Genomic DNA, 13739 nt, shown 5'->3' on the forward strand with positions numbered 1-13739 from the left:
AATCAAATGCTAGTCTATGTGCCTTGACTGATTTTGAGCATTTAACCATTTCTTCTGACATTAGATTGCATTCTACCCGAAGAGATTTGCATGTTTAGAAGAATGTTCCTAATTTAACAGCCTTCTATCCAAGATGCATAATAAAAACGAGTCAGGGAAGAAATGAGTGTACTGACCAATTTCAGTCACGTAAAGAAAGTTGCAATAATATAGGTTTATATGAATGAATCATTTAGAAACAGAAATTGGGAAATTGAAATTGACACACTTACAAATACAATTGCAAGATGGGGTGTTTGAGTGCAAACCCCCAAACAAGTCAGCAATTAGTTTTTCCAGCCAAATTTAAGTTGAATGCCAAAACAAATTCTTCAGCATAATTAAAACTCAGCTCCCTATCATTATTGTCATACTTTCAAATGCATGAGCTGAAGAAGCAGGAGGATGGGAGCAGTTCCATGTAATGATTGAATGTTCTGTGTCCAGAGGGATTACCTGGGCTGCTGCTTCTGTGAGACCACAGAGAGCCTTGGAAGCAATACCCACACATTCTCCAAAAGCAAGCAAATCTCCTGTCTTGGCATTCTGAGAAATCCCAGCCATAGATTCGCCCAGGACCTGAAAAAGAAGAAAGAATGAGACACTAAATATGACCTAACTCCAACAACAGGGGACACAAACAAAGGCCTGACCTGAACAGTCACTTGAAGTAGTGTGACCTGTGGATAGAACATGGCCCGGGAGTCAGAAAACCTGTATTCTAATTCCAGCTCTGCCACTTGTCTGCTCTCTGACCTTGGTCAAATCACATCACTTCTCTGTGCCTCAGTTTCCTCATTTGCATAATGGGGATAAGATACCTGTTCTCCCTTTTACTTAGATTGTGAGCCCATGTGGGACCTGATTATCCTTTATCTTCCCCAGTATAGTGCTTGGCACAAATACCACAATTATTATTATTATCATTATTATTAAAATGGACTTGACATACTTGATAACCCAGGACATTCTCTCCCTTTTTCTTTTTTATGAGTTTGAAGTTCTGCTTTTTTAAAAAAGTGTTGTCTTCACTGCCCCCCTTCCAAATTAATAGTATAAAAAGTGGTGTCCTACTGCTTTGACTTCATAGTAATAAATATGTATGTTTGTGTGTATGTATCTATATATATAAATGGTATAAATCTCTCTCTATATATATAAATATATAAATAAATAAATATATATAAATCTATATATATATATAGAAAGACGACAAGCCTGGGAGTCAGAGGATCTGGATTCTAACCCTGGCCCCACCATTTGTCTGCTGTGTGACCTTGGGCAGTTACCTCATCTGTAAAATGGGGATTAGGATTGAGCCCCATGTGGTACATGGACTGTGTCCAACCTGATTATCTTGCATCTACCTACCCCCGTGCTTAGTATTGCCCGGTACATAGTGAACACTTAGTAAATACCATTTATATATATAGATACATACACACAAACATACATATTTATTACTATGAAGTCAAAGCAGTAGGACACCACTTTTTATACTATTAATTTGGGAGGGGGGCAGTGAAGACAACACTTTTTTAAAAAAGCAGAACTTCAAACTCATAAAAAAGAAAAAGGGAGAGAATGTCCTGGGTTATCAAGTATGTCAAGTCCATTTTAATAATAATGATAATAATAATAATTGTGGTATTTGTGCCAAGCACTATACTGGGGAAGATAAAGGATAATCAGGTCCCACATGGGCTCACAATCTAAGTAAAAGGGAGAACAGGTATCTTATCCCCATTATGCAAATGAGGAAACTGAGGCACAGAGAAGTGATGTGATTTGACCAAGGTCAGAGAGCAGACAAGTGGCAGAGCTGGAATTAGAATACAGGTTTTCTGACTCCCGGGCCATGTTCTATCCACAATTTTAGAATGTGAGTCTTTCCTACAATCTTGTATAAAGCTTTTCCTCAAAGGCACTTTGATTTTCACTGACCGAGCAAAATCAGACAATATTGACCCCATTACACAGGAAAGTGAAAAATACAGGTCCAAGTGATAACCACGGTCACAGTAAAATGATGGCACACACAAGTCTAGAATCTTGGTCAATGTTTTAGCCGTGAACTGGCATTTTCTTCCCCAGGAAAATAACTGTTGGTTGACATTTTTTAATATTGAAAACATCTTCATCTCTGTAGTTAGAGATGAACAAGAGCGGTCAAAACCAAAACAAAAAGCTGCCAAATAGCACACAGAGGGGCAAGGAAGCAAAAGGAGCTTTGGGTTTTTGTGAAATTGAGACAGGCCCCAACATGCTATCACCTGGCAGCAGGGGTACTAGAGGCAGAGATAAAGCCTCGGGCTTTCTGAGCAGCCCTGAGGTAAATCAGAAGTACTTGGCTCTGCCCCAAAGACATCCGAGATACCCTGTCCAAAAAAGAGAGAGCAAGGCCCACACAAAATTCACACTCCAAACTAGGAACACTTAAACCTTCTTTCCATGTGTTCCTTTTCTGTTTCACTTGAGGAGTTTTACATAATCCTGACTATTGTTTAAGGTGATGAGAAGCAGCATGGCCTAGTGGAAAGAGAATGGGCTTGGGAATCAGAGGCCCCGAATTTTAATCTCACTCTGCCACTTACCTGCTGTGTGATCTTGGGCAAATTATCCCTGCCTCATTTCATCTACAAAATTGGGATTCAATACCTGTTCTCCCTCCTAATTCAACTGTGAGCCTCTTGTAGCACCTGATTATTTTACATCTACTCCAATGCTTAGTACTGTGCTTGGTACATAGTAAGCACTTAAATACCACAATTATTATTATTATTAGAACACCTTCTCGAATGAAGGAACAGAAAACATTCTGACAACTGCCCATATTCTTTATTGTCCCTTATACACCATGACCTTCTCCATCACTAAGGGAGAGGTATGCCTGCTTACCTTGGAGTTTTCCATCACGCTTTCAATGCAGTCAAAATAAGAGAGGTCACTCACAGGTTCGTTGGGATTATCAAGCATTCCTTTAACTGTCTGCAAGAAGAAAGAGCAATTTCAGGGCTTGCTAGTATTTGAGAATGAAACAGTTGGGAAGGAAATGATGTTAATTGAATCTTGGGCTTTTATAAAGCTTCCACAAAAAAAAAAAAGGCTGCCAAGTAACTTATAATGACCTAATGTCTGTAACTGATTTCTCTTCCACTTATGCTATCCTTCAGGGCAGAATTAACAGCCCTGGAATCTAAATGCTCTCTCCCCCTCCTTAACCTCCTCCCCACCTCAAACTCTGGTCAGCCCACCCAGGAATTAGACAATGGAGGTGTCAGAGTGCTAATGGGCAGCCACTTTAACACTAATTGGTACAGCCGCCCCTTCACCTCATCCCCAGCCTGTGAGCAGGCATGGGGGTCTTGGCATTTTGCTAAGAGCTGAGGCCTGGGGATTTGAGAGTACAGCAGAATCAAAGATACAGGAAGGGGAGAACTATCAGCCCTGGAATGGAGTTCATTCATTCATTCAATCATATTTATTGAGCGCTTACTGTGTGCAGAGCACTGTACTACGTGCTTGGAAAGTACAATTCAGCAACAGATAGAGATAATCCCTACCCAACAACGGGCTCACAGTCTAGAAGCGGAGACAGACAACAAAACAAGTAGACGGGCATCGATACCATCAAAATAAATAGAATCATAGATATATACACATCATTAATAAAATAGAGTAACAAATATGTACAAATATACACAAGTGCTGTGGGGAGGGGAAAGGGGCAGAGCAGAGGGAGAGAGTAGGGGCAATGGGGAGGGGACGAAGAGCAGAGGGAGAGGGAGGACTCAATCTGGGAAGATCTCCTGGAGGAGGTGAGCCCTTAATAGGGCTTGGAAGAGGGGACGATAGTTTGGTGGATGTGAGAAGGGAGGGCATTCCAGGTCGAGGAAGGATGTGGGCCAGGGGTTGACGGAAGGACAGGCGAGAACGAGGCACAGCGAGGAGGTTAACAGCAGAGGAGCGGACAGTGTGGGTTAGGCTGTAGAAGGAGAGAAGGGAGATGAGGGGGCAAGATGATGGGGAGCTTAGAAGCCAACATTGAGGAGTTTCTGCTTCATGCGAAGGTTGACAGGCAACCACTGGAGATATTTTGAGGAAGGGAGAAACATGTTCAGAGCGTTTCTATAGGAAGATAATCCGGGCAGTGGAGTGAATTATAGTCGGAAGCGGGGAGACGGAGGAGGATGGGAGATCAGAAAGGAGGCTGATGCGGTCAGGATATTATGAGAGATTGTACAAGGTAGCAGTTTGGATGGAGAGGAAAGGGCTGATCTTGGTGATGTTGTGAAGGTGAGCGCGGCAGGTTTTGCTGACGGATTGGATGTGTGGGGTGAATGAGAGAACAGAGTCAAGGATGACACCAAGGTTGAGGGCTTGTGAGACAGGAAGGATGGTAGTGCCGTCCAAAGTGTCGGGAAAGTCTGGGAGAGGACAGGGTTCATCTGGTCTTCTCCTTGGATTGTGGCGCTGTTGTGGGTCAGGCGCTGTGCTGGAGTTATTCTGTATCTGAGTGCTTAGCACAGTAAGCACTGGGGTAAATACAAAATAAACAACTTGGGCACAGTCTCTGACCCACAACAGAGCCACAGTAAGCAGTCAATAAACACTAAATGGCCTGGGATTTTAACTCCTTCGCTTTTTACTAATCTATTCTTGAAAAGTAGCATGGCTTATTCATTCATTCAATAGTATTTACTGAACGCTTACTATGTGCAGAGCACTGTACTAAGCGCTTGGAATGTTCAATTTGGCAACAGATAGAGATAATCCCTGCCCAATGACGGGCTAACAGTCTTAATGAAAACAGTACAGGCTTGGGGAGCCAGAGTTTCTAATCTTGGCTCCACCACCTGCCTGATGAGTGATCTTGGGCAACTCACTACTTTTCACAGACTCAGTTGACTCATCTGTAAAATGGTGATTAAATACCACGGACTGTCCAAGTGGACTTAAGGTGCTGCTTATCGTCTCAGAACCTCTCAACCTGAGTCCTTCCGGTGCTTACTGCCTCTCCATTGCGCCTCTCGGGAAGCTCTGTGCCCCGCGGGCTGCCCGCAAGGACTTTTAAAAAAGTCTCTGTAAATCATAGCCAGCATGGTCCCTCTGCCTGTGTCTCTCCATTACTGCTCTTGGGGCTCCACTCCCAATATGCCCTGGGCAGAGAAGGCCAACAGTATGGACTTAAGCCTCTGTAAATCTCAACTGGTATTTGTTAAGCACTTACTATGTGCCCGAGCAATGTACTAAAGTCCTGGGGTGGATACAAGCAAATCAGGTTACCTGAGACCACTCCACCAGCATCCTCTCCAGGCCTGTGCCTCTCCATTGCAGCTCTGAGGCTTTTGCTTCCTGAATGCTCTGAGCATGGAGCGTCGCTTATGTGGACTTAAACTGAGACCTCACCATCTGATGCCTGGCTCCTTGGATACCCGCCACACTCCACTGTGCGACACTTCCCTCAACGTCCTTCTCTTGCGGGCTACCTCGCTGCCTTGCCGGGATCGAGCACCGGCTCTCCTCCTTGGCACCGAGGAGAGTCCATCCCAATCCGCCTCCCACCACCAACGAGGCACAGGAAAGCAGCGCAGCCTGGAGCTGCCTCCACAAAACCTTGGGGAGGCTGCGGTGCTGCTGCTGTAGTTAGAGAAGCAGTGTGGCTCAGTGGAAAGAGCCCGGGCTTGGGAGTCAGAGGTCATGGGTTCTAATCCCGGCTCCGCCGCTCGCCAGCTGTGTGACTTTGATCAAGTCATTTAACTTCTCTGTGCCTCAGTTACCTCATCTGTAAAATGGGGATTAAAACCTCGAACCCCACGTGGGACGACCTGATTACCTGTATCCCCCCAGTGCTTAGAACAGTGCTTTGCACATAGTAAGCGCTTAACAAATACCAACATTATTATTATTATTAGTGCTCACTGTAGCTGGGGAGGAGTCTGGAACCTGTTCCTCTAGCCACAGTAACCTACTGATCTTTGGTTTGTCTTTAAGTTTTCTTCGTGTTTTGTTTCATCTCTCCCTATATAAATGTTGCCCAGGCTCCTCTCTCCCTTTTCATTTTTAGACTGTGAGCCCCTGTGGGACAGGGATCATATCTAATTCGCACCTGTGTATTCTTTCCCAGCACTCAGTACAGTGTTCTGCACAGAGCGTGCACTTAATACTTAGTTTTTGTTTTGTGATATTTGTTAAGGACTTAGTCTGTGCCAGGCACTGTACTAAGTGCTGGGATAGAAACAGCTAATCAGGTTGCACACAGTCCATGACCCACATGGGGCTCACAGTCTTAATCCCCATTTTACAGATGTGGTAACTGATCAAAGAAAAGTTAAGTGACTTGCCCAAAGTCACACAGTAGGCATGAAGAAGAGCTGGGATTAGAACCCAGGCCCTTCTGATTCCCAGGCTCATGCTCTAACCACTAAGCATCCTGCTTATCTCTCTTCTGTTCTCCCTTTCGTTTAGACTGTGAGCGTCATGTAGGACAGAGACAGTGTCTGACCTGATTATCTTGTATCTACCCCAGTGCTCACTGCAGTGCTTGGCACATAATGCTTAACAAATACCACAATAATTATATTCTTGAGAGAAACTAACCATGGAAGCTAGGATTTAAGTTTCACTTATCGAATAACATGAAGGCAAATCTTGGTGATGGAACTGTCCTTAAATTTCAAAATCATCAGGAATAGCAGTGATATTTATTGACCACACACTGACTGCAATGACTGTACTAACATTCTTGAATTTTTCTTAGACCCTTTTTTCCCCAGATCCTTATTAAAAGCACTTCTCCAAGAGGTCTTCTCTAAGCCCTCATTTCCTCTTCTCCCACTTCCTTATAAGTAGCCCTCACACTTGGATTTGTACCCTTTCTTTAATCACCCCTCCCTCAGCCTCACAGCACTTATGTACTTACCCAAAATATATTTATTTATATTAATGTCTGCCTCCGCAGCTAGAATGTAAACTCCTTGTGGGCAGGGAATGCACCCACCAACTCTGTTATACTGTACTCTCCCAAGCACTTAGTATACTACTCTGCACACATTAAGTGCTCTCAGTGAAAAGAGCTGGGGGTTTTGGAGTCAGAGGTCATGGGTTCTAATCCCGGCTCCGCCGCTTGTCAGCTGTGTGACCTTGGGAAAGTCACTTAACTTCTCTGTGCCTCAGTCACCTCATCTGTAAAATGAGGATGAAGACTGTGAGCCCTACGTGGGACAATTCGATTATCCCAGTGCTTAGAACAGTGCTTGGCACATAGTAAGCACTTAACAAATACATTAATTATTTAATTAGTTAAGCACTCAGTATATTTGATTGACTGATTGATAGACCATGAATGAAGGTCTAAATTCAAGTAGAATCTTGGTTCTGTATTTCTCAATAAGGACACTCATCTGCAAGAACTCAAGAACGAAGTTCAGTGGCCTTCACAGTGAGCTAAGACCTGGTTACTGCTAATGATTGGTGGAAAGGAACTCAAGCCTCTGAAGTAAAGGACAAACTTGGCTTTGTTTCCTACACCTGTTTCCTGGGCAGTGAGAAATTACTGTAATTGTTGGAGCTGATCACCGCAAGGAGCCCTTTAGAATCTCACAGAACTCGCCAGCTCTATTCACAATGCCTCAGTGCAGCCATATGTTAAAGACACCCTTGTAGTCTAGCTATTGAAAAGTCAGGAAGATTTTTTCCAAATTACTCAGGGCCAACAAAGGTGGAAGCAATTGGGCCCTTCAGCTAGGGATGAAACAGAAAAGGGAAGGGGTAAAAAATAGCTGCATTTCACAGACAAAGCGGCGTGGCTCAGTGGAAAGAGCATGGGCTTTGGAGTCAGGGCTCATGAGTTCGAATCCCAGCTCTGCCACTTGTCGGCTGTGTGACTGTGGGCAAGTCACTTAACTTCTCTGTGCCTCAGTTCCCTCATCTGTAAAATGGGGATGAAAACTGTGAGCCCCACGTGGGACAACCTGATTCCCCTATGTCTACCCCAGCGCTTAGAACAGTGCTCGGCACATAATAAGCGCTTAACAAATACCAACATTATTATTATTACTATTATTACCACTGATTGAGTCCTGACATTATCAATCGTACTTACTGACACTTACTATGTGGTGGGCACTGTACTAAGCACTTGGGAGAGTACAACGGAATTAGCAACTGTATAATTCATTACCCTACTTATTTTGTTACTGAACTGTACATTGCCTTGATTCCATTTATTTGCTATTGTTTTAATGAGATGTTCATCCCCTTGATTCTATTTATTGCTATTGTTCTTGTCTGTCTGTCTCCCCCGATTAGAGTGTGAGCCCGTCAAAGGGCAGGGACTGTCTCTATCTGTTACCGATTTGTACATTCCAAGCACTTAGTACAGTGCTCTGCACATAGTAAGCGCTCAATAAATACTATTGAATGAATGAATTACCCAACAAGTTCCCTGCCCATAACGAGTTTACAGTCTAGTTTTATTGGCAATGAAACATCAATAATCTTTGACCATCAAATAGAATCACAATGCATCTTTACTAGCAAAGTATGTACCTAATAATTATAATTATGGTACAATCATCAATAATAAAGGAAGTAATAGCCAAGAAATACACCAAAGTTAATGTTAGGAAGACTTGCTATGAAGACCCTGGAAAAAGTCATGAAATATGCTGATGTAACAGTTGCCACCAAAATACAAACTGTCAACACTGTGGTGTTTCCAGTGACAATGTATGGATCCGAAAGCTGGACAGTGAAAAACCAGGATAGAAAGAACATCAATTCCTTTGAAATGTGATGTTGGAGAAGGCTTTTGTGAATACCATTTACTGCGCAAAAAACAAATTATTTTAGAGCAAATTACACCCAAGTGGTCTTTGGAAGGCCAAAAAACTCGCCTTAGATTAGCATATTTTGGACTTTTGGACACATAATCAGCAGGACAAGTCTCTGGAGAAGACATTAATGCTAGGGAAATTCCAGGGAAAATGTGGAAGAGGCAAACCAGCAGCTAGATGGACAGAGACCATAACGACGATAACTGAAGAATCGCTAGAAAGGGTACAGATTGGCAGACAGGACATTCTGGAGAGAGTATATCCACGTAGTCACTATGAATCAGAAACGACTCAATAGCACTTAGTGATAATAATGTGTTAAGTACTTACTATGTGCCAAACACTGTTCTAAGCACTGGGGTAGCTACACGTTAATCAGGCCGGACACAGTCCCTGCCCCACATAGCGCTCAAATTCTTAATCCCTATTTTACAGATGAGGTAACTGAGGTCCAGAGAAGTGAAGTGACTAGCCCAAGGTCACACAGCAGATATGTGGCAGAGTCAGGATTAGAGCCCATGACCTTCTGACTCCCAGGCCTGTGTTCTTGCCACTAAGCCACGCTGCATACCTATGGACACGTTCAAAGTGCAGCAGTTCGATTCAAGGCAGGAGCAAATCAACTATATATTTTCACTTCTATGACTTCACCCAACCAATACTACACTTTGGTCAGGATCATCTTATAGTAATCCAAATACTTTGTGCTTTTATAGCACCTTGATTTTTCCAAAAACCTTTCCCATCATTTACCTTTTTGTTTTACAGTATTTAAGTACTTGCTATGTTCCAGGCACTGTACTAAGCACTGAAATAGATACAAATCAATCAGGTTGGAGATAGCCCCTGTCCCGCATAGGGCTTACAGTTTTAATGCCTGTTTTACAGGTGAGGTAACTGAGGCCCAGAGAAATGAAGTAACTCACCCAAAGTCACACAGCAGACAAGTGGTCGAGGTAGCCTGGGAACCCAGGTCCTTCTGGTTCCCAGGCCTGTGCTCTATCCACTAAGCCACGCTGCTTCTCAATTTGTGTCAGAATCCCCTTGAGATTGGGATCCTGCCAATATTAACAAGAGGACCACACTTCCTGACTCTCTGGGACTGCGTCATTTCATTGATACTGAAATGCCCACAGAATGGCCCGGAGTTTTATTCCTGCCATCATTTAGCTGGCAGTGGCAACTCTTCCAGGTGAGCTTAAATGATCCCAGTCTTCCTCTAACCATGACTCAGCTGACACTACAGCCCAGGGCAAGTGGAGAAAATCACATTACCTTCTTGCAGGTCAGGCACCTCCATTCCAAATAAATACTAACTATATTAGAGAAGCAGCGTGGCTCAGTGGAAAGAGCCCGGGCTTGGGAGTCAGAGGTCATGGGTTCTAATCCTGGCTCGGCCGCTTCAGGTTTCTTTAGTAATTCCCCATTTGATCAAATGAAGGAAAGATGGAAAGCCCAGACAGCCTAAGGGAAAGAACATGGGAAGGGGAGCCAGGAGAATCGGGTTCTCGACTCAGCTCTGCCCCTGGCTGCTGTATGGCTATGGGAAGCTCACTTTAAGTTCCTTGGGTCCGTTTCCTCATCTATAAAGAAGGCATCACACACTTCCTCTTTTTACCTCTTTTTTGCTTAGGGAAGTAGCGTGGCTCAGTGGAAAGAGCCGGGGCTTGGGAGCCAGAGGTCATGGGTTCTAATCCCGGCTCCGCCGCTTGCCAGCTGTGTGACTTTGGGCTTAACTTCTCTGGGCCTCAGTGACCTCATCTGTGAAAAGGGGATTAAAACTGTGAGCCTCATGTGGGACAACCTGATCACCTTGTATCCCCCCAGCGCTTGGAACAGTGCTTTGCACATAGTAAGCGCTTAACAAATACCACCATTATTTTATTAACCATCTTAATTACTGTACCAGCCTCTTTGCTGACCTCTCTGCCTCCTGTCTCTCCCCACTCCAGTCAATACTCCATTCTGCTGCCCGAATCATTTTCCTTCAAAAACATTCAGACAGCGTTTCCCTACTACTCAAGAACCCCAGTGGTTGCCCATCCACCTCTGCATCAAACAAAAACTCCTCACCAATGGCTTAAAGTACTCTATCACCATGTCCTCTCCTACCTCATCTTGCTACTCTCCTACTACAATCCAGCCTGCACACTTCGTTCCTCTATTGCTAACCTTCTCACTGTACCTCGATCTCATCTATCTCGTGCTGACCTCTCCTCATATCAGACAGATAATTGCTCTCCCCATTTCAAAACCTTCTTGAAGGTACATCTCCTCCAAGAAGGCTTCCCTGACTAAGCCCTCCTCCCCTCGTCTCCCACTTCCTTCTGAGCCACTCTTACTTACTCCTTCATTCATCCTCCCTCCCATCCCCAAAGCAAATATGTATATATCTGTAATTTATTTATTTATATTAATGACTGTCTCCCCCTCTATACTGTGAGCTCGTTGTGGGCAGGAATGTGTCTATTTGTTGTTATACTGTATTTTCCAAGCGCTTAGTACAGTGCTTTGCACACAGTAAGCACTCAATAAATATGAATGAATGAACTTCCCAGTACCTCAGTTTCCTCATCTGTAAAATGGGGATTCCATCTCTGTTCTTCTTCCTACAGAGATAGTGAGTCCCATGTGGGACCTGATGAACTTGTAGCTACCTCAGCACTTAGTACCAGGCATGACACATAGTAAGCACTTTAACAAATATTGTGATTGTTATTATTACGAATATCACAATCATAAAGAACAAAAATAACTGACGGTGAATAATCCTATAGAAAAATGGAAGAGAAACACAGATTCCGAGATTCCAAAGTGGAAAGACCACCTGATTATTCCATGGAATAATACCTCTAATTCCCTGAGTGCGTTGTCACATTCCTTCTGCCCAGGTGCTTGCTGGGTACACAGGGTGATGAGCTGATTTATGCTCTCCGTCACAGCTCTAGAAGGAAAAGCAAGAAAATAATTCAGTAACGAGAGACTTGAATCACCTTAAATTTTGTCTTTTAAGTTGGAGAAAATTCAGCTCTCTACATTTAGTCCTGAATATTCACTGTTCCACCTGAATCAGATGATGGGATACAAAACACCCCTAGGAAATGCATCCTGGCAGGAGCCAAAGTGAGATGCTCTTCAAATTCCCCAAACTGAAGAAACGGTACGGTCACTTTACCGTTAGGTACAACTGCCTCAGCATTTGCACTTTTTATCTAATTGCAAGTTTATTATTTTAAACACAGTCTTGCCTGCTTCATTAGATTATAAACTCCTTGGAGCAAGGATCAACATAGTGGTAGTACTCTAATACAGGCATTGTATTCTTAAAGAAACCCCCTTTGATGAGAAATCGTTATTTAGAGCTTACGCCTTGACTGCCACTATGCACAGTCATTTCTTCTGACACCTCATCGTGTTCTATCCCGTCAGATATGCACAGTTGGAAGAACGTCTCTCAATTCTTCAACAGTATTTGTTTGATCCACAATGCAGAATGAAAGCCCCTATTACGGCTGAACTGACTACATTCTTTTGAAAACCCCACTGTGCATAACACAGCACTCAGCAAGAGACTAACGGGGATGATGAAATTCACAATTGCCAAGACTATCCTTGCTGAAATCTTGACTGAACATATTTGGACTAGGGAACAGATAAAAGCCAAGACACCCTTCTGAAGCAATCTAGATGCTCTTCTGTTTTTATTATCTTAGGATGAGAGTATATCTTCATGCCAAAATGCCGTGAACTTTACTGGGACCAAGATGAGTTACCATTAAATTTCATTTGGGACTACTCTGTGTTTGTGGATGAAATCTTGGTTTAGTGAATAAAACAATGGTTCTTTGAAAAGGATGGGGCTCCTAATGAAAATTATTCTGCAATCTGAAGACTTCAAAGAATGAAAAATCAGCCAGAAGGAGAGCCAATATCTATATAAATAAAATGATCTCATTTCTGGTCATTGCTATGATTTGTGTCTCTTTAAAAACACAGATTCTTAAGTGCAAATGGCTACTATTTGATAGAAGCATAAGGATCGATGTGTTTCAATAAAGTTTGAAATAACAAGAAGATTACATTAACTCTGATTTCTTCTCCTAATTTACAAGATCTTAATAAGGCTTCTCTGAATGCCTCAGAGACACTGTAAACAGCTATTAATGTTCCTCATTGTACTTGAATTTAAAATATGCACTTTTCCTTAATACATATATGCATGGCAGAGCTGCCGATCACCCCCTGCCAGTCGCTCTGCAAGAACGGTGGCCTCTGAGCACAGGTCCCAATTAATGTTAGGCTGGGCTCTGCTCAGCTGCCAGAGGAAGTGCCTCCTCAATGTAATGGAACTCTGCTAGAAAGGGCCCGACAAGGAAACAACGAGGAACCTCTGGATCCCGAGAGATGAAATCCTTTCAGACTCACAGGAAAAGACCTCTGGATCCTGAGAGATGAAATCCTGGCAGACTCACAGGAAAAGAGAACTAAATCCTTTCAGGCCTCAGAAAGCAAGGGAGATAGTTTCCCACTCTTTCTCCTTTTTTAAGGGAGTAACAAGAACAGGTCTTATATGAAGAAATGTTTCAGTGTGATTAAGAAGGTGGATTTCCCAGTGTAGAAAACCGCCAGCAGTACAATAAAGAACAAGCTATCTGAGGTAGGAAATAGAAGGGGGAAATGGGTCTGGAATAAGAAACTGAACTTATTTGTTTGTACTCTGAGTATTTCTAATTACCTTCTCCTTCCCAGTCATGCGAACCCAATGAATAACCGGCTAATATTTGGTCTGATTTAACAGTAGCAGCAAGGAGATCCATAATACTTATGTGTCTACAATGAAAAGAATTAAACACTGTAAATGGG

The 13739-nt window shown here is 43.1% G+C and overlaps 1 protein-coding gene across 3 annotated transcripts in view; it reads right to left on the reverse strand.

The window, feature by feature from the left end:
• TLN2 (talin 2) overlaps positions 1-13739 on the reverse strand; it is a 488673-nt gene that overhangs the window by 116225 nt on the left and 358709 nt on the right. For all 3 annotated transcript variants that reach the window (XM_029064739.2, XM_029064741.2, XM_029064740.2), the window contains 3 exons: positions 11727-11820; positions 2938-3027; positions 496-618 (listed from right to left, as the gene is read on the reverse strand). In XM_029064739.2, the coding sequence (XP_028920572.1) occupies positions 496-618; positions 2938-3027; positions 11727-11820 (307 nt within the window). The remainder of the gene's footprint in view (positions 1-495; positions 619-2937; positions 3028-11726; positions 11821-13739) is intronic.

Source organism: Ornithorhynchus anatinus, chromosome 5 (assembly GCF_004115215.2).
Source record: "Ornithorhynchus anatinus isolate Pmale09 chromosome 5, mOrnAna1.pri.v4, whole genome shotgun sequence".
In the NCBI taxonomy this organism is placed as follows: domain Eukaryota; kingdom Metazoa; phylum Chordata; class Mammalia; order Monotremata; family Ornithorhynchidae; genus Ornithorhynchus; species Ornithorhynchus anatinus.